The following is a 20,915-nucleotide window of genomic DNA, read 5'->3' on the forward strand; positions in this document are numbered from 1 at the left end:
AACTAAAATTTAACAAAAAATAAACAAAGAAACATAAATTTGTAATTTTTTTGTTATGTTTACGTGTTGAACAATTAGATAAATGATATTTTAAAAAAAGTATTAAATTTAGTTGTAACCGGTTCGTTCCGGTTTTAATTTATTTGACCTTCTTGACAATTCTTGCTTCTACTTTTTGGCAAGACAAAGTCAGACACACACAACGATTTAATTATTCTTAATTATTCTTAAGACGTTGACTGCCGTGTGGGTCACCGGTGCCCTGCGCGGCGAACTGAAATAATTATGTCGATTTCTGTTACTAAACGCCTGAATTGCCTAACCATGCCTTCCTTTGTTTGTTAATATGTGCATCTTTGGATTCGTCATTCGCAGATTCTAGTATATATTCCAGCGCTTTAATAAGAAGATCAGAGAAGAGATAAATCCGACGCAATTACTTGAGTGCGTCACGTGGGGCACCGGTGATCTAAGTGGCAATCAACGTGTTAAGATTCGTATTGGTTAAATCGTTTTACTCCAATTGGCCTGACTTTGTCTTGCCAAAAAGTAGCAGCGAGTAGTGTAGAGGGTAATTAATTAAAACCGGAACGAACCGGTTATGAAATGAATATGAAATCTCATGAATATGAATGGTTGCAGGCGTACTGCGTGAAGGGCTCTTGCCGCTCGCACACGGACCAGTGCCGGCTGCTGTGGGGCGTCACCGGGGAGAGCTCGCACGACAAGTGCTACATGTCAGCCAACGTCAAAGGGAACAAGTACGTGATTCAATAATATTTGTTATCTGTGACCCCGCAATGTACTGTAAAGTCGGTCATGTGCTGCCGCGAAGCAGTCCGCTTATACAGCACGTCAGTAAGTATCTATAGTCGGCATCAGTGCGCCATTTCGACAAAGCGGCACGACACGAGAACCCCCTCTTCGTGGCCGCCGGTAATTACATTCCCGATCCTGCGGAAAGAATGGAAAGCAGTCGACGTCGCCCAAAACACGTCATCTCGGATCCTCCCGATCCACTAACGGTGCTTTTAGGTACCTCAAGCACCGGTCACCGTTCTCGTCGAACCCGTCGCTTGCGACGAAGGGTTCGGCGAATAAAATGACTCATAGACACATCCCACCGAGTTTCTCACAGGATCTTCTCAGTGCGCCCCTTTTTTTTCTTTTTTTATTGCTTATATGGGTGGACGAGCTCGCAGCCCACCTGGTGTTAAGTGGTTACCGGAGCCCATAGACATCTAAAACGTAAATGCGCCACCCACCTTGAGATATAAGTTCTAAGGTCTCAGTATAGTTACAACGGCTGCTCCACTCTACAAACCGAAACGCATTACTGCTTCGCGGCAGAGAGGTGGTACCTACCTGCGCGGACTCACAAGAGGTCCTAACACCAGTAATTATGCAAATTATAATTTTGCGGGCTTCATTTTCATTACACGATGTAATTCTTCACCGTGAAGAAGTCAATCGTGAACATTTGTTGTGTACGTATTTCATTAGAAAAATTGGTATCCGCCTGAGATTCGAACACCGGTGCATCGCTCGACACGAACGCACCGGACGTCTTATACGTTAGGCCACGGCGACTTCAACCTTCAACGGTCCTACCACAATACAAATATTAACTCAACAGGAACGGCAACTGCGGCTACATCCGCCCCGCCCAGCGGTACGTGCCGTGCGCTTACGAGGACGCGCGCTGCGGCCTGCTGCAGTGCAGACACCTCAATGAGAAGCTGGAGTTCGGCATGGACTCGGTGGCGGCCGTCTCGGCGGTTTTCATCAACAATAACGGTACGCGATCGCCCAGCGTAACCTGCTCCGTCGTGCTTACTGAGCTGTTGCGACCGAGGACTCATCTGAGAATGGGCAGCAACGTTCTCTGAATGGCGTGCTATTTCACACCAGTAAAGAGTTTATAGCCGTTACTTAGCATCAATGAGCTCATTTAAAATCCGAATCCGCGAGACTCTTTTTTGATTTGATGGTTGGACGAGCTCACAGCCAAATCAAATCAAATCAAAATTTTTTTATTCAACATAAATGAAAGTACATACTTGTTGAACGTCAAAAGAACTATCGCCAATTCACAAAAACTAGCCTCCTTCTTGAGAAGAACTGGCAAGAAACTCAGCGGGCGTCTTTCTTTTTTAAATACATATTAGATTTTTTTTTAAATATCCATTTTTACAATGAGTATTATAACGTAACAATTATTACAATATTGAAATGCCCGGAGCGAGCAACTCATTCCCACTTTGTGCAATCTTCTAGCCCACCTGGTGTTAAGTGGTTACTGGAGCCCATAAACATCTACAACGTAAATGCGCCACCCACCTTGAGATATAATTTCTAAGGTCTCAGTATAGTTACAACGGCTGCCTTACCCTTCAAACCGAAACGCATTACTGCTTCACGGCAGTAATAGGCAGGGTGGTGCGGACTCACAAGAGGTTCTACCACCGGTAATGTTGTCGTTCTTAATTCTCAGCGGCCGCTGGCGGCTTGTTCCTTTGTAATCTGTTACTGATGTCCCTGAGCAACGGAATATGTTATTAAAATTTATGATCACCGAATTTTCGTTTTGTGTCGCGCGGTGACTTCCATGGGGAATGCGCTGAAAAATTGCTGAGGCGATTTCGTCTTCCTTTTAAACAGGGTTGAAGGGGCAACGACTTGGCTGAGCCTCTGGTATTGCTGATGTCAATTAGCGACGGTAACTGTTTACCACCACGTGGGCCGTATGTCCCTCTGCAATGCGCGTATCATAGATCGCAAGTGATATCGCAATGTTTTGATGGTAAAAAGCCATCGCTAATGAGAAAAAATACTAAGTAACAGAAGTTGTACTTTTTATGGCATTTGGGGGAAAAAATGAGAGTGTATTTTTTGTATACGATGATGGACTGCGCGTTGTAACATATAATTATATTTCATTGTGAAGATTTGGGTATTAATGTTTAAAGTTAAATATAATTTCGAATAAAATTATATACGGTTAGTCGGTAAATAATTCAATTACGCCACAGAAGTACAACTTCTTGCGTACTTTCCGTACTAATGTAAACATTGCTTATGGTTGGTTTTTGTTGTTGTTGTTGATTCTACACATAGTAATTTAAATAGAACTGTAATCGAATGAACACAGGTACGATAATACCGTGCCGGACGGCCATCATCGATTTGGGACTGGGAGACGTTGATCCCGGCCTCGTGCCCGACGGAGCCGCCTGCGGGGAGCACAAGGTGAGACGCACAGACGGCCGCACTCATGCGTAATGTTTGTATACACAGATGGCACGATAACGTATTGTCTGTCCGCCGGCAACTTGCACTACATTCAAGGCAGAGATCAGGGTTTGGTTCCGGACGGAGCCGCTTGTGGTGACGGGCGGGTGAGGCTATGTGTCCGAGAAGCGAAACGTGATAACGCTTCCCGCTAGCGGATAATTTGAAGCTTGCCATATGTTGGGACTGCCTTGTCCTTCCCCCCCCAATCCTCCCAATCCACTAACGGTGCTTTTAGGTACCCCAAGCACCGGTCATCGTTCTAGGGCTCGACGAGTAAATTAACCCTCAGACACAGCCCACTGAGTTTCTCGCCGGATCTTCTCAGTGAGTCGCGTTCCGATCCGGTGGTAGATTCTGCGAAGCACGGCTCTTGCTAGGATTCGTGTTAGCAACGTCATCAGGGTTGAGCCCCGTGAGCTCATCTACTAGTTAAGGCTACGCTGATATAGCCTCTCAAGGCTCTCAGCTTAAGTAGGAAAAAAAAGATCCTTTTCCTTTATTCCTTCTCAATCCGCTGTCCACGCCATCTTTTGACACTATAGTAAAAACTACGTGTGTGAAAACGAAGAGTGTGTGTAAAACTTAAACACGGTGCAAAAACGATAAAATTTTGATTCGTTGATCAATCAGCACATATAACTCTCGCCAGTGAGAAAATAGAAAAGATCAACGAACTATGGAGTGAGTCCTAAAACTTTCCTCAGTCCTTTTCTCAGTCCCTAACATATTTAAATTCAAAACCAATTAGTATTAGGTACGGTCAACAGAATAGGCACAATTAAAAGCGTGGTGGTATAGGACGTGTTGTGAGCCCGCACGGGTAGGGACCACCACATGCATACGTCCCACTTTGTAGGGTGGGGCAACCATTTTTCTATAGAACTGAGACTTGGAATTAATTTTGCAAGTTGGGTGGTGGAATTTAAACTGTTGATGCCTATGGACTCCGGTAACTGTTTAACTCTATATGGGCCGCGATATCGTCGACCCATCTAAAAATAAACAAAGAGTAACCACCACAAAGGATTCTTTCAAAAATCACTTTTAACGTACTAATAATTATGTTGTATTTTGTTTATCTCTCGTTCGCTTACAAGTGCTCGCCGCATCGCCAAGCCGTTTCACTAACATTTCAGCTTTATTTATTAACTTACCTTCATCTGTTTTTAATGAATTTACAATTCAAACGTGATAAAAATGTGGTAAATAATATGAATTTTTCTCTGGTAACAACTAATACTATATGTAAAAAATGAATATTTCTTTGTCCAAGTTTTAGGGAAATCGCTCCTCCGAATGAGTTGATTGTTCTGAGGTAATTGAGACAGATAGGGATGGGGGTCATTGTGGGAATTGGGAGACCCTAATATTTTTAACCTCATCTTTGACTGACAGTATGGTGCCTTTGTGATCACCCATGGGTAGGTCCAATTGCCATGTTTAGTTCTGTCGTGAAGCACCATATGGGTGGTGTTATTTATGTAGCCATGCTTATTAGCTCTAAGAACCACTCAATACCAAACGGACCGTGAACTCGTTGGCCCGTCAAAAAAAAACCTAATTTGCTTTCGAATATCGAATAGTTAAAAACTGTCACATTTATTTAGAATTCGTCGAGAGAAATTTGCCGAAACGATTATTTCTAAATTCCCAATGTACTCCGGTGCGATTTGTACCGGTGTTCGAGTTCCGAAAATAGTTACCAATCGCCATAAAAAGAACTAATGCTTGATTCATATTCACGAGACAAACTTCCACGATGAAGGAGTAACATCTCCAAATAGCATTATACACGATCGGTGTTTATCTGTCTCTTTCTCCGCTGTCTATCTGTCTCTTTCTCCGCTGTCTAACTATCTCTTTCTCCGCTGTCTATCTGTCTCTTTCTCCGCTGTCTAACTATCTCTTTCTCCGCTTTCTTCTTTCAACGCATGCAGGTGATTTTCGTACGACTCTCGGTAATGGAAAGAGCGATAAACGAGGAAGGTTTGTTTATACAATTTCTAAATACGTTAGATAAGATTGCTGGACCATCGCGGTGCTATATAAAAAGAAAGGGGTTTCCACGCTAACGAAACCGCGGGCGGAATACTAGTCGTGTAATGAAATTGATATTCGCAATTTTTGGTCTATTTGCGTAATACCTGGCGCTGGGGTGCATTGTAAACCCGCTCCGGTAAGTGCCGCCGTCATCCCTGTTTCCGTCACGAAGCAGTAATGCGTTTCGATTTAAAGGGCCGTGGAAGGCGTTGTACTGTTAAAATTGAGGCTTAGAACTCATGCCTCAACTTGTGTGGCGGCATTTACGTTATGCTAATATCTGTGAGCTCCAGTAACCGCTTAACACCAGGGAGGCCGTGAGCTCATTCACCCATCTAAGCAGCGAAAAAAATATAGTGCGCGTGCAACTTGGTGCACGTGAAAGAAGTGAAACTTCTCTGCGGTGTGTAGTATTGTGATTTTCTTAATTTTTCATCCTTAAGTAAATCAAATTTCTCTTGTAATAAGGAATGGTGTGCTTAAGAAAAACGACCTAGCTCTCTTTGTACTTTCCCTATCTCCACGGTCGAGTGGTTCGCGAGAGGCTCTGCCTATTTTCTCACTCTCACTCTTCCTAAATTGTATCTTCATTCTCTAGCCATAATGAATCTATCGCGAGTTTAATTTTACTTTCAACGCGCCTAAAGAAGTTTCACTTCAAAAATGTAAGAACTGCATGATCTTGTAATAAAGGGTTCCCTTCGATAATCGTTTTTCAGATGTGCTTGAAACAAAGGTGCGTGTCCGTTGAGTCCGTCCGGGAGACGATAGTCAACAAGCACTCGTCGATCTGCCCGTCCAACTGTTCCGGGCACGGCGTCTGTAACTCCGAGGGTGGGTACACGAGCCAATAAAATATTATGGAGGGTAGACGTAAAGAGAGTCATCTTTTTTTTTAAGGAATTTTATGACCTGGTAACTACGACCTTTAGGTCATGTCTTATTTTAATTTATTTGTGTGAGTGATTTTATTTCGTAAACTCTGAATGGTAAGATTATTGATTTATTAACACTCCATTTATGAAAAAGTATCTATCAAAGTATTTAACGGTAGGCAGCAGCTTGGCTTTGCCTCTGGCATTGCTGATGTCCATGAGCGAAGGTAACAACTCACTATCAGGTGGGCCGTATGCTCGTCTGCCTACAGGAGCAATAAATAAATAAACTTATATAATATTTGGCGCTTCCGTTAAGTTTACCCTAATGTGGCGCCACCCTAATTTAATACATTTAGACGGACACATTTCATATACACAGTTGATTCTCCTTACATCTACCCTCCATATAAAATATATGTCATTGTTTTTGATTCTTCAATTTGCGGATACTTTTCTCTTGTGAGTTCGCATGGGTAGATACCACCACCTTGCTTATTTCTGCCTTGAAGCAGTAATGCGTTTCGATTCGAAGGGCGGAGCAGCCGTTGTAACTATACTGAGAACTTAGAACTTATAACTCACGGTGAGTGGCGCATTTACGTTGTAGATGTCTATGGGATCCAGTAACCACTGAACACCAGGTGGGCTGTGAGCTCGTCCACATATCTATAAAAAATAAAAATAGCAGCCCTAGACGTAGGCCTTTTGAGTCGACCCGTAAATATTTGCACGCGATATCGAGTTATCGCCTCGCGTTTGTTCGACAGGTCACTGTCACTGTGAAGCCGGATTCGCGCCGCCACTGTGTGCCTTGCCCGGCCCTGGTGGCTCCGTGGACTCCGGTCCGGCCACTGACCCGACCAGTAAGTATCTACACGTACACTCAAAGAGTCAATTTTTTTAAGGGACTTTATGAACTGGTAACTAAGACCTTTAGGTCAAGTCTTATTTTCATTATAATGAAAACTTTTTTTTAATGAAAAATGATATTATGAAATGAAATGAGATGATATGGGATGAAATATAATCTCAGTAAAATTGTGTAATTTACTGAGACTTTCTCAGTGGACTTTTTGGAGGATCCCGAGAAGTTGAGTTCGGCGGCTTTGTTTTATTTTCCCACATTTGTGCACTTTCACAGATACTAAACAGTTAATAAACCACCGTTATTACACATTTAAACCTGAAGAAACATAGATAAAAGAAAACAAATCACACAACTTCACTCCTCGCGTTCCTCCTCAAAGAGTCAAGCACACTTGAAGTCATACACATAAATTAGTTATAGATAAGCAACTCAAGCATTCAACAAATATTATTCACGGGCGTCAGCCACTAGATGGCTCCACTTCGATTAGTTTCTCATTGCTCCTGTACATGGCAGTGACATATTACCTTTCCTGTATATTATTTTAAATGAAGGTTTTTGTAAATTTTGAAAAACCACAAATTTATAAAATTTAATTTGTCTATAACAAATAAGGACTTGTATGATTTATTAAATTATTTATTTTGTCTTTAGTTCTACCATAATTAAGTACCTTAACTTTAAAAACATATAAGTTTAGGGGAATTCGCTACAAGATGTCGCTAGTTTCCATACAGAAAAATATTTGTCTTAAAGTATCGTAGTTTCAGGGCCCTCCTTGAAGTTGTCGTTAGTGAAGTTTGGCCAAGACAACTTCAGAGTCAGTCGTCGATATCACTATACTACACATGTGTGCGTTATGTTAAAATGATATATTGTGTTATTACAATATGTACATAACTTTTTTATATGTATATATCATTTCAATAATTCAATGAACCTACCACAGCTTTCTCTACACTAGCCTTGTTTAACTAGTAGAGAGTGCCTGAGGCATCAAGTTCGACAATACTATTGTGCATAAAGTCAAATAAACAAGTATAATAAACTTAATAACAGCATTAATATAATGAGCATTCTATTCTTCAAATATTAATTCAAGATTAGTTTGAATGGGGATCCAATGCGAACCCACAACGTGCTGATGGATTTTGCGCCCTCAAACCCTAACAAATAGGGCACTAAGCCCGGTTTTCACGATGTTATTCGTACTTATTAATAACAAGCGGCCCGCTCCTGCTCCGCTCGGGTCTTTAACAAAAATTTTAATGATATTTGACGTTGTTTTATTTTTTTAAATAAAGAACCCTTATTGCGGCATAACCATAATAGTTAGACATATGCTGTCGCGACACTTTTTATAAATAATAATGTGTTCTACAAAGTCGTAGTACATTATTTTATTCTATCATCGCAGGGCACGCGATGTAAAGAATATTTTAGGTAATTTTTTTACACCTTGGGTTACATTATTGGAGTTTTAGTAAGGATTCCTAATTTTTTTCAAAAAAGATTATATATAGCCTATGTCACTCGGCAATAGTGTAGCTTCCAAACAGTGAAATAATTTATCAAATCGGTTCAGCAGTTTCGGAGCCTATTCAATACAAAAAAACAAACAAATCTTTCCTCTTTATAATATTAGTGTAGATGTGAAACTGGTACTATTGCGATTGTGGCTCACCAGATAAAGATATGGAATATATAAGGATCTCTGATATAATAAACATGTTTTGTTACAGTCCAAAGGAACTTCATGGTCGCGATGTACGTGATCTTCCTCGGCATCATACCGTCGGTTCTGCTCGTCATGTTCCTCGTGTACTACTCGAGACACAACGTGCTGTACTGGTGGAAGAAACCACGGAAATCGTACGTAGACTATTTGCTATGTAACTGGAACGCTCCCGACAAGGGCGCTTACACAAACAGATTCAAGAAACGCACCAGCTCGCTCCGCAACTTGCTAAGCTTCAAACGCAATAAGAACGCGACAAGTGAGGCATGCGACGACAACCCACCGGCGCAAACTCAGAAACCTGTGCGCTACAAGATAACGGACTTTAGTGAGAACGGTCAAAAGAAGCTCCTGAAGAAACCTACGAAGAGAATCAACAAGGAGGACATACAGATCGGCTGCGATCCGAAACGGCCCCAAGTGCCGCCGAAGCCGAACGATATTAAACCTAATCTGGTCATAATAAAGCAGGGTTTGGCGTCCACGACTAACGAAATGGTTTTCGTCGGACACAAGAGAATGTATAACGTTGGGAACAACGGGTACGCCGATATGTCCGGTGCTAACGTGAAAGTGCACGGTCGTAACAAAATCTGATATCGAATCTTCATTTAGTACTAAATATATTAATACGTATATTGAGAATTAAATTGTAGATAAGACCTATATTATTAATTCACACTAATTTAACAATAGACGTGAATTCGTTTGGCATGGCGTGATAAAGCACTCACATGATTCAAAGCTCACATGAGCTCACAGTTCACAAACGCGATCGCGGAGCTTGCAAAATTTATTGATAGTAAAATTCGTGGTAAAAGCCTGTTAAGTATTGCAGTTGTCTGTGTAATGTATTTTTTTTATTGCTTATATGGGTGGATGAGCTCACAGCCTACATGGTGTTAAGTGGTTACCGGAGCCCATAGACATCTACGACGTAAATGCGCCACCCATCTTGAGATATAAATTCGAAGGTCTCAAGTATACTTACAACGGCTGCCCCACCCTTCAAATCGAAACGCTTCACGGAAGAAATAGGCAGGGTGGTGATACCTACTTTCGATATTGGTCACAAATTCTACAATAGCAAAGCTCTAAGTTGTTCCCTGAAATCGTACGTGCTTAGATCATCAAATGAATATTCTGTGTTTCGATTTCGTCACTCCTCATATTCATGTTTTTGTTAATTTTTTCCGTAGCATCATGTAGTTAGTAACATTAGTTGGGTATTGTATGTTCTAACTTAGCATTGGCGTATGTAGTACTAATCTCTTTTTGATATCTATCGTAATAAAATTTCATATTTCCTATGTTTTCTTTTCAGTCTTGTTTCTGTTCGCTTCACCCTTTCTTTTCTAACTACGTTGTTGGCAGTAAAACGATAATGTCGTGATAAAAATACTATAATTTGTTTAGTCATGTTTTGTACGTAGGAAAAATAAGTATGTCAATTTTTGAAGTGAAACTTGTTTAGAATCGTTATGATTTCAAACTTGATGAAACGAAAAAATAAGTCCGTAGTGTTTTTTTAATACAGCGCCATCTATGAGATTTTTTAATACTAACGTGTGTATGAAACCTCTTATAGTGAATTTTAATTTAGTATTATACGTGAAGTTAAAATTCAATTCACAGAGGACGCTACCTCATACTATAAAATATTATTTTCAATTATTTACTAATGACAAAATTTTACATATTATTATACTTAGACGTTTAGGATAATTGTATTTTAATTTTTGAAGGTTTCACTTCTACCATGTGTGAATTGCACACATGTACTTTTTTTTTTTCATGGCAACATCGGTTGTTTTGTTAAAAAAGCACTACTACAGTCGTATATCTGACTAAAACGAATCAATTTAATTCCGTAATTTTTTTTCTGCTCCCCTTTACTGGCAACAACGTTATTCACTTTAATTAAATGTTCTTGGTGTGACGGTTTTTATCGGTGAGTGGTTTGCATATTGGGTTTTAGCATGTTGAAAACTAAATAATCATTCCCGAATATCGAAAGCATAAGGTCGTATATGTATGAGTTGCCTTAGCCTAAAGCCCCGTGAGCTCACCTACTCGCTCGGGGAATCTAGAGTTATACTAGAGTTATATCGAGATTTCTAGAATAGGTAGGAAAATAAATAATTGTTTAACTCGTCTAAATTATTGCAAAGTGAAAATTAAAAGTTTTGAAATTATGGTCTAGAGGTCAGGCTCTCACGATCCGAGAAAAATTAGACTTTATGCTTGAGATATGAGAGATATGTGTCTGCTTAACTAATTACACTATTTAAAAAAAATATATACATTGTAACACCTATATGTATGCGTTATTTGTTGGCTTTAACATCTATTTGCTTTTCTTCTAACTATTCTTCTGCTATTTTCTAACAAACATGAAATTAATAATTATCTATGGGTTATTTTTAAAAAATTGTTTGAAATATCATTAACATACGTACATATTTTTTTTTTGAACTGGAATACTAATAAATGCATGGTTTGTTTTCTCATTAACATTATTTCCTATAAAATACTAAACATAAACGCCCTAATTCATATCGAATTTCTAAAGGAGATAAAAACAGTATTTTTTATCTTTAATATTCCGTCCCAGGTCTCCGTCACCGAAGAAAGCGAGCCTCCAGCACCGGATATCGCGGAGTGCAAGCAAATTCGCTGCCAATTTCCAAAATGGCCCCCAGAACGGTGCCCAGCCCGTCGTGCATACGCCTTCGAACCCGGACGACATGAGCTCCAGCCTCCTGAGAAGCGATTCCGACAGGAACCCGTCAGGTAACATCAACCCATCCGTCAATTTCTTCGGAAACTTCAAAGGTTTCACGTTAACGCCCATAGAGAAGTCTCAAGACGCCACCGACAAGAGCGAGGTTGACGCGAAGACTGTCAAGACTGCTGCGGAATCTAAAAGCGCAAAGATCACGCCGGTACATCGCAGCAGTAGCAACAGTCAGAGCTTAATGAATCAAGGAGTTTTGAAGTCCACGTTACGAGCAGCCCCGCCCCTACCCGTCGTCCCGGCTGCGGCGAAAACCAGTCCGGCAACAAGCCCGGCCGTCAAAAGAACGAACAGTTCGGTACAAAACAGGATAAAAGCTTTAATGACCGCAGAGAAACCGGAGGAAACTCCTGTTAATCCACCGTCCCGGCCAGTCATATCCAGTCCTATACTGGAAGCTTCCACTTGTACTGCGAAAGAATTGATATCTCCGCTGCAGGGATCCAAAACTTTAGGTCCGATAAGGGCAGCGCCTACAGTGCCGAGCGCGTCACCAGATTTCCCTACAAGGCCCTTAAGCATGCACTCAGCCAGCAGCGTGCTCCAAAAACCCCTACCGGAAGAGCCTAAAAGGGTCAAAGAAGGAATATCGCTAAACCGCATCGCTTCATTCTTGAAACAAGACAAGCCTAAAGAAAAAGAACGGAATCCCGTTGAGAGAAGTCACTCTCTGCCCAAAAACCAGAACCATCAGATTAAAGTGGCTCTAAGGAATTTACAAATCTCGAAGCCTATTCCGCAGACAGAGATCGAATTGCCAGTCGGTGCTGTTTCCGTTGTCTCCGATTCTGAAGACGAAGACTCTAAAGCATTCGTGAACAGAGCTCAAAGCATGAGAGCCCCGCAGGCTCAGAAGCCGACTATACAAAGTTTTGGTTCAATGAGGCAGGCGCCCGGGGTTCAACGACCTGTCTCGATAGTGGGCAGGCCGACCGCACCGCCGCCACCATTGCCACCGCAAACCGAACCCAACGCCAACCAAACTAACTTCCCCATTGAAAACAAATCTGTAGACTACGTTGATTGCATTGAAGAGAAGCAGGCTCCTCTAGCCGATATAAACGAAGAGTCTCCCGACAATATATACGCGATCATCGAAGAAAGTCCCGAGAGTCATTCGAAGCCAATACCGCCTCCCACTTCGACCATACCGCAGCCGAACTCCGGAAGTTCGGAGAGCATGGGCTTACTGGGAGAGATAGTTAACGAAATACAAAACCGGAATCTCGAATCGATATATTCGGTATCGACACTGAAAAGGAAGCAGAAGGATCGAAAAGAGAAGGAGGGCTCTAATCGAGACAGCACGTACACGAACTCAGAGCACTACAAGACGCCTGAGAGCGTGTATAGTAACTCCGGAGCGAAGTCGACAGTTTCGACAACAAGCAGCGGGTATCTACTGCCGTCAGCTGTGAACGTACCGAATTTTGTAACCAAAGATACAGGAGAGGTCACCGACAGTGAGAAAGCACCTCCCTCGCCCACTCTGAAGGGAGGGCCAAACTCGAAAATCCCTACATTCTCGCGCCAAGTGACACCGCCCGGCTTAAAAACATTCAGAAACGCAACGCCTTCACCGAAAAGTACCCTGAAGAACGCTCATTTATCCACCAAAATATCGAACAGTCCAGATTTAGTTTCGAGCTGTAACGTACCAGAGACGAAGAACAAGACTCCAGACGTAATCAACAATAATAAAATACCAAACGAAGCGCCTAAAGTTGCGACGAAGCCCGCGGTGACGGCCAAACCAGTTGACAACAGACCGCCTCTAAAACAAGGCCCGAACGCAGACAAAAAACTCTCGGCCAAAACAAATCAGCCATTGAAACCTGTTAATTCATCGTCAAACTTGAACAAAACCGTAGAAAAGAATCCGCCCTTGAATCGTGCCAATTCTAAACTAGAGAATAATGTTAAATCTATAGCAGATAGTTTGAACAAGAATAAGCCTAAAGTAGTACCTAAGCCCACGACCCTGGTGAACAAAACCGAATCCACTGTCAAACCAAATTCCACTAAATTGACAGCGAAGCCCTCAAATGTTGCCAGTTTGCAGCAAAAGTTCGAAAATAGAAAATCTATAGGCAAAGAGATCAATGTAAGAAAATAGTATTTGAATTTCTAAAGAGTTTTAGGTCTTAATTCGCGTTATACATATTTCTAGTCGACCATAGTACATAAAGAAGGACATTTCGAGAAGTAACAAATATTAGCTATGAAAGATCTGATATTGAAATTGAAAGTAGAAAAATGTTTTTTTTTTAAATATTTTGTAAATTTTTTTTTATAATTCTAAATATCCACATTTTGATTGGAATTGTTTGCGATAAGAAATTACTTATCATTTGTGAAATGACTGATTTCCCTTGTAAACGAATATTAAAATTACGTATAACATACTTAATTTGCAAAAAAATAAATTTAATATATTTGAAAGAAAAAAAAACAATAAAATAATAGTTTTTGACGCAAAAAGGAATTACTTTGATCGTTATTTTTGATAAGTAATTTTACAAAGACACTTGTGACACGTAAAATGAATTCTATAAAAACAAAACAATAATTTATTATATAAGTGATCTCTGTAAATATTATAGTGTATATTCCTTTAAAAGTTAGTGATATAATAATATTAATAATGATCAAGTGTCTTATACTATGAAATGTCGTAAATGAGAATGTTCGGTTTGTATTTTTATAAAAGATTAAATGTTTGTGTGAACTACACGTGTATGTTTGAACGTGTGTTGTGTTTGTGAGCCTCGGTACTAAAGATTTATGACAGAATGAGATTCAATGTGAAATGATGCATTTTTAAGTTAGCGGGGAACTGTATTAGGCGGATAGACAGCAGTGATCAATTCTAATTAGTTACTTTAATTCTTAAATTCATAAAGCTTTAAATAGCCGAAGAAATCCGGTAAAAACCTGAATCACGCTAACGACATTTATAAGATAAGTTTGCCTATTGTCTATTAAACCCAATTTGAACCGCGCGTCTGCTGAAACCCCGGTTGCTAGATCTTCGCTTTTTCGTTTCCCTATAGGCAAACTTAGTCAATAACAGACTATTACCCATATAATTCTTTGCTATTCGTGATCTAAAAAAAACTTACATAAGCCTAATATAGTTCCGCCTTAACACACCTTTATAATATAATTAAAAATATATCAATTATGTGTTCGCCATATTTTATTGATTGGTGCTAAGGCAACGGAATATGCTTTCAAGCAATGAATTGTATATTTTTATAACGATTAAATATTTAGCTTTAGCAACAAATATGTTTATAATGATGGCAACACTGAATTTCTGTGTTGCCGTACGACACAACGATTCTTGTTTACTTGACTAGTTACGTTATAACGATTGAATGTGTTCTGTATGAAAAAACAATCTTCCGTCGGAATGAATACTGCCATTACAGCTTAGTACAAATATAACTGGTGCTGATTCATCGCAATCAAATGTTATTATCATTAAGGTAGGTACTGTTTAAATTACGTAAAAGCCAAGAGCTGTTAGTGAATTATTTCCATTAAATTTCATATTCTTATGTGATGTACTTGTTTGAGAATCGCTTTCATCTCAAAATTATTATAATTTTTTACTATAATTATGCGTTCTCACTCTTTTCATTCAATCTTCGTTCTATTGTCCGTAGCAAGATGCATTAATGTGTTTCTTGACTATATTTAGTGAAATTCTTTGGCTATTTTTTTTTTATTGCCTTTTTAGGCAGATTAGCATACGGCCCACCTGATGGTAAGTGGTCACCGTCGCTCATAGACGTCAGCAATGCCAGGGGCAGAGCCAAGCCGCTGCCTACCATAAAGTACTCTCCGCAAGCCTCGTTTGAAGGACATGTCATCATATTATAAAAAAGTTCAAAATCATTTAGCAGTCGGTTAATAAAATTAAATTTAAATATTAGTCAATGAATATAATAATATCGTAGAAGATAAACTATGAATTTAGATAATACTTAGGCAGCTTTGTTTAATGGTTTAGTGCAGCAGATCTTAGTGATACGCTAAAATATCAACTGGTGCTCATATTTTTGCTGTGTGAGTTCACTAAACTGGTGATTGTAAAAATGGATAATAGGTTTTTTTATGATACCAAGAAATATTCGCTAATTGAGTGACAAACTTTATGCCTAAACTATTTTAGATTATCATGTGAAGTGGCCGTGATCTAACATGGCAAGAAATAGAACAGAAAAACAATGAAAATAAAATGCATCAGGCATTTGTTGATAAAAGAGCGCGGGTAGGTACCAGCATCATGTCGCGAAACGGTCATGCATTCCGCTTTGAAGGGTAGGACAGTACTCAGGTGTTAAAAAATAATTAGGTATTTTATCTAACGCCTCAAAATGAGCAGCGGAACTAATGTTGTTACCTGCATACGCTCCGGTTACCACTAAAGACCATTTGACTGCTCATATACAGCAATCAAAAAGTGTTCACTAAACTAAGAAATGCTGACTGGATGGATGGCAAGGGCATTTAATTTGGCGGCTGTCATTTTTGACATATTAAACGTTATACGGTCTTGTCAACACAAAAAAAAGAGCCATGTTATTATAATTTATATTAAATATTTGTTACAAATATTAGAATTTGTAACCAAGGGCTGACCACACAATTGTGATATTCAATAAAGATTGGTTTAAATAGATAAATTACATTAACTCGTTTACGGAACCAAAGAGATTAATAATTGAAAATTAATCAACGTCTTATGTTAATTTGGAAATCTACTAGCCTCTACTACATATTAGATATTAACTTATCAGCGTATGGGGACAAGAAATTAAGCAGTGAATCGTGCTTACGTCCTTGGGCGACGGTGAGCCTAAAGTCGTATCCATAGATTATACCCTTAATATATTCGAGAGTCGTATCCCCTAGAAAGTAGTAACAAAACGTTAACGTCATTAATAAAGGCTTAGACTAAAAAGAAACCTATTTATTCAGTACATAGATTAATTTATCAAATGAAAACAGAATGCGTTGAAATTGCTCGAAAATTACCAATCGACCAATTTTGCCAACCTACTTAGACTATAAAGTAGCTTAAAAACAAAATAAAACAACAAATTACAAAATGCAAATAGAATTAAAAAAAACTCAGTGAGGTATTAGATGACAAAATAATAAATTTATTGCGTTATCATCGATCCTTGGTACGTGTCCAAACTTTCAAGTTATTCGAACTCTTAATGTTTATAAAAGTTACGCGATACAGATCAAGCGAGTGAAAGCGTCTAAATTGGTACTCGTCGAGATTCTAATGTTATCTGCCTTGTAGGAAGGAACAAGGGATATGAATTCAAATGTCGGATTGTAATGCATCTGCATCTTTTTGTATGCAATTGGAACAGCGCCCCTAGCGGCAAACGCACGCAAACGACCCCAATCCATACAAATATGAAATAACTTTTACGCTATCGAGTACGTAAAAAAACTCGCACTAAGCACACTGCTCTCTCATTGACCCACGCCCGATGTAGTTTAGGCAAACGAACGAAAGTCTGACATTCGAAGTAAACTATAAATATCTTTGATTAACTCAACCTGATTTTACTGGTGCATTAAGATCCGCATCAGCCAGCATCCGTCGCGAAACAGTTTCTCATTCCGTTTTAAAACATTGAACACAAGTTGTGTGATGCATTTATTTAGACTATCCAAACTACGATAACAAATTCACTTCAGACGGGCGAATTTCAAAACAAACATGAACAATTCCCATTAATTACTATTGTCTCTTAAGTTAAAGGATAGTTACCAAAATTATTATATTATGTAATTTAAACCCCCATTGTTAATGATGGTAATTTATGATAAGGTGAAATAGATTTCCAAAAGCATAACGTATGTTAGAAAAACTAAATATATTAAACTAATTAAAACATAAGGCAGCGTCATACGCGTTTTAACTACGCCCTTTTTAAAGCTGTGACTTCAATATTAATTTGGATTTTTCCAAATAGGATCAGTATATAATGCATTATGTTATTATTAACATAAAATGTATGTTATTAAGCACATAAAAAGGTTTTGTTTTTTTCTAGCAGCACATGTTGCCAGTTTAAAAAATGATACTTAAGCTTCTATTTTATATTATTGCAAGACTGTGAAAATATTTTTTTCTGTATTTTTTGCACATAAGTTAATTAAGTTAAACTGTAAAATTAATGAATAAAATTTATCATACATTGTTAAATTCGTTGATCACTTAACTGAATAAAGTGTGTCATTGAATTAATGGTTTTAATTTCATTTAGCTATCCAATTCAGTTTTTTTTACCAATACTACGAAAACTCTCAAATTCCCAATCCTCCAGGATCTCTCAGAAGGTAGGTCATCGTTAGAAGTCATTCACAGATTTTCTTCGCCATAGACAAATAAGTGATGGGTTTCGAAGTTGTGGCCTAAGCCATAAGAGGCTCGGCTTTTCATAGCAAGTAATGCAACTACGCCAGTTTTCCGTGCTCGCAGACAAGTATATAGTTAGGTAGTGCAGTGGTAAGACAGAGAAGGCGCCAATTTTAACATTTGGTTAGAATGCTTCCTTGTAGAATATGATGCAAGCACTGAAGTCATATTATCCTACAAACCCAATTCGCTAATGTACCTAGAATACGGTCAATACTCACCTAAATAGTTTTAAGTGTCATAAAAAAATGTATTTCTGTTTTCCCATCTTTTTTTCTTTTATTTTAACCACTTGGGTGGTTGGCTCACAGCCGACTTGATGTTAAGTAGTTACCAGAGCCTATAGACATCTACAACGTAAAGCTGCCACCCACTTTGAGACATAAATTGTAAGGTCTCATTTTTAACAGTACAACTGCTGCCCCGCCCTTCAAACCGGAACGCATAACTGCTTCACGGCAGAAATAGGCAGTGGTGGTACCTACATGTGGACTCACAAGACGTTCTACCACCACCAGGAAAAAATATCTTACATTAATTTCTCTTTCGCACTACACACACCACAGGAAGTATATCTACCTGCTGTTGCAGTTGTATTCCAACATACTCACTTTGATTTAGATTTCATAGCTTTGAGACATATAGTTGTCTATTATACATAGTTGTCTATTATAAAAACAGACAGTATAACAAACAGACAGTAATAACAGTAATTTTATTATAGTTTCATTTTTGAAAGTTCCATGAAGTTCTTCCCTTATTGTGAAGACCTTTGCATATATTCAGTTCTAATTTTATTACCACATTGAACACCAGACTAGAAATCATGTTTAGTCCAGTGGAATGGTGGACACCCTGTAACAACCATTTACTTAGGTCTATGACGACACTGTCTGCCATTTGAAATATCTCAGAAAACAATACTTAGTCACTGTTTCCATACCTCACTCATTACTTTTGAGTAATTTCTTGAGAATATTTTTGAAAAAACACTACATTTTTTTACCCTAGGGGAAAGTATGCTGTGGACTCATAGTGTCTGTCATGAAACCAACATGTTAACAAAATATTGGACTGGACTGCACAGCTTAATCCCATGATGTACATCAGATCTAATTTGCACAAATTAATAAGGGGCTATGAAAAAAATCATATTAAAAACACACTTTTACACTTTGGTTTATTATAGAAATTATAAACTTATTGACAGGTTTGTGGACTTCTTGACCATTGTAATTTTGCCATGTTTCTTTAAAAATGTTAAAGCATCTATATTTTACAAAATTGTTAGTTACTACTTGCACCAAAAGTAAGTATCTTTTTTTCAATTTTGGTATGTTCAGCCACTAATATGAAGTTATTTTATGCTAATATTAACAACAATACTGGTGAGACTCTTTTAATGCATCATTATAATAACTGATCGTTTTTAGCTTTATCTTACAATATGTGAACTTGATACAATTTCAATATATTAAAATATCGAGTTTGTTTATTTATTACATATAGTTGCAGAATCATAGAACTAACACAGTTTCCAATTTTGTAAAAGTATTATTACAGTTTAAGGAATGAACCAGTAAAGCTATTCATTTCCTGAATATTTTATTCATTAATACTTAAACTAATTACTGCATTACTTCCCTGCAGCTGTAGCAAGAGGATTCCTTAGTACTAAGATCACAGAATCACCGCGGAGGAACATTTTGGAGATGAATTTGTCCTTGTTTACAGCTTTGCCCTGAAAATAAAACCAGAAGTTATACGTATTTTGAATTTGAAGAGTTTTAATGAAATGAGCTAACACAGAATGTTTCATATCCACATAATTGTCATCTTGGGAATTTCCAGTGGTTTGTATTTTATCTCCGCTAATATTGGCCTAAAATACGCGACATCATGTCTTATTGTGTACTTTTCAAGTTGGAGCTGTAGCACTTTTATACATGAGCGCTTGGGAGTGGTTCCTATTTCCAATACATAACCTCAAATTTCTGAATCAATTGAACTGAAATACAGTAACATCTGTTTACCTTCTTTCCTTTGCCAGTTCTCGGTACCTCAGTCCACATTTCCTTAACATTCTCCAATACCATGTTACAATGCCGGTCGAAAGCCTTCACTCTACCCAGGAGTTTCTTATTGTTACGGCAATTTATCAGAACTTGTGTGTTGTTCTTTACTGACTGCGTGAGCACGGAAAGAGGTCCGGTACTAAACTCTTCCTCTTCGATTTTAGATAGCTCTTCTAGGGTCATTTCAGAGCGTGGCTTAGTTGTTGACGTCCTATAATAAGGTTAACATTAGAGTTATTGTTGACCATTACCGGCTAAGCAGATAATATGTTAAATATATTGTTAAAACTACGTAAATCATATTAATACTTACATTTTGTATTATTTTATGGGCTTGTGAACTGAGAAATTGAGTGAAAAAGATTACAATTACAGCAAAACTATCGTACACACGCTAAGTCGACGCTTTATTTTGTCTATGGTGACTCTGCTTTTTAATTCAACAATTTTTTGTAAGGAATTTTGTGACCTGGTAACTAAGACTTGTAAGTCATGTCTTATTTTAATTTATATTCTTAATTTTATGAAAAATGATAATATGGAGTGAAATGAAAATGATTAATTTGGGACATTAATCGACTGGGATGAAATAAAATGAAATGAGATGATATGGGATGAAATATAATATAATCTCAGTAAAATGGTGGTCATTTACTGAGATCTTTTCAGTGGACTTTTTGGAGGATCCCGAGAAGTTACATCCAGCGGCTTTGTTTCATTTTCCCACATTTGTACACTTTCACAGATAATACACAGTTAATAAACCACCGT

At 38.5% G+C, this 20,915-nt stretch overlaps 2 protein-coding genes across 3 annotated transcripts in view; one reads left to right on the forward strand and one right to left on the reverse strand.

Moving 5' to 3' along the window:
• LOC101738149 (disintegrin and metalloproteinase domain-containing protein 12) overlaps positions 1 to 17,894 on the forward strand; it is a 114,431-nt gene extending 96,537 nt beyond the window's left edge. Inside the window, exons 11-17 of one of the 2 annotated variants that reach the window (XM_038020719.2) lie at positions 643 to 761; positions 1,637 to 1,797; positions 3,152 to 3,249; positions 6,054 to 6,168; positions 6,980 to 7,075; positions 8,823 to 8,952; positions 11,433 to 17,894. In XM_038020719.2, the coding sequence (XP_037876647.1) occupies positions 643 to 761; positions 1,637 to 1,797; positions 3,152 to 3,249; positions 6,054 to 6,168; positions 6,980 to 7,075; positions 8,823 to 8,952; positions 11,433 to 13,731 (3,018 nt within the window). In that variant the 3' untranslated portion in view covers positions 13,732 to 17,894. Of the gene's footprint in view, positions 1 to 642; positions 762 to 1,636; positions 1,798 to 3,151; positions 3,250 to 3,297; positions 3,399 to 6,053; positions 6,169 to 6,979; positions 7,076 to 8,822; positions 8,953 to 11,432 lie in introns of both variants that reach the window. The other variant, XM_038020718.2, reaches the window with a different exon arrangement.
• Positions 17,895 to 19,454: 1,560 nt separating this feature from the next.
• LOC100036587 (small nuclear ribonucleoprotein sm d2) lies at positions 19,455 to 20,535 on the reverse strand. Its single transcript, NM_001083627.1, is given in 3 exon segments — positions 19,455 to 19,810; positions 20,103 to 20,355; positions 20,458 to 20,535. Coding segments are annotated over 3 exon segments (360 nt in total). The 5' UTR covers positions 20,460 to 20,535; the 3' UTR covers positions 19,455 to 19,705.
• Between the last annotated feature and the right edge of the window lie 380 nt (positions 20,536 to 20,915).

The sequence above is a fragment of the Bombyx mori genome, chromosome 26 (genome assembly GCF_030269925.1).
Source record: "Bombyx mori chromosome 26, ASM3026992v2".
NCBI classification, from domain to species: Eukaryota; Metazoa; Arthropoda; class Insecta; order Lepidoptera; family Bombycidae; genus Bombyx; species Bombyx mori.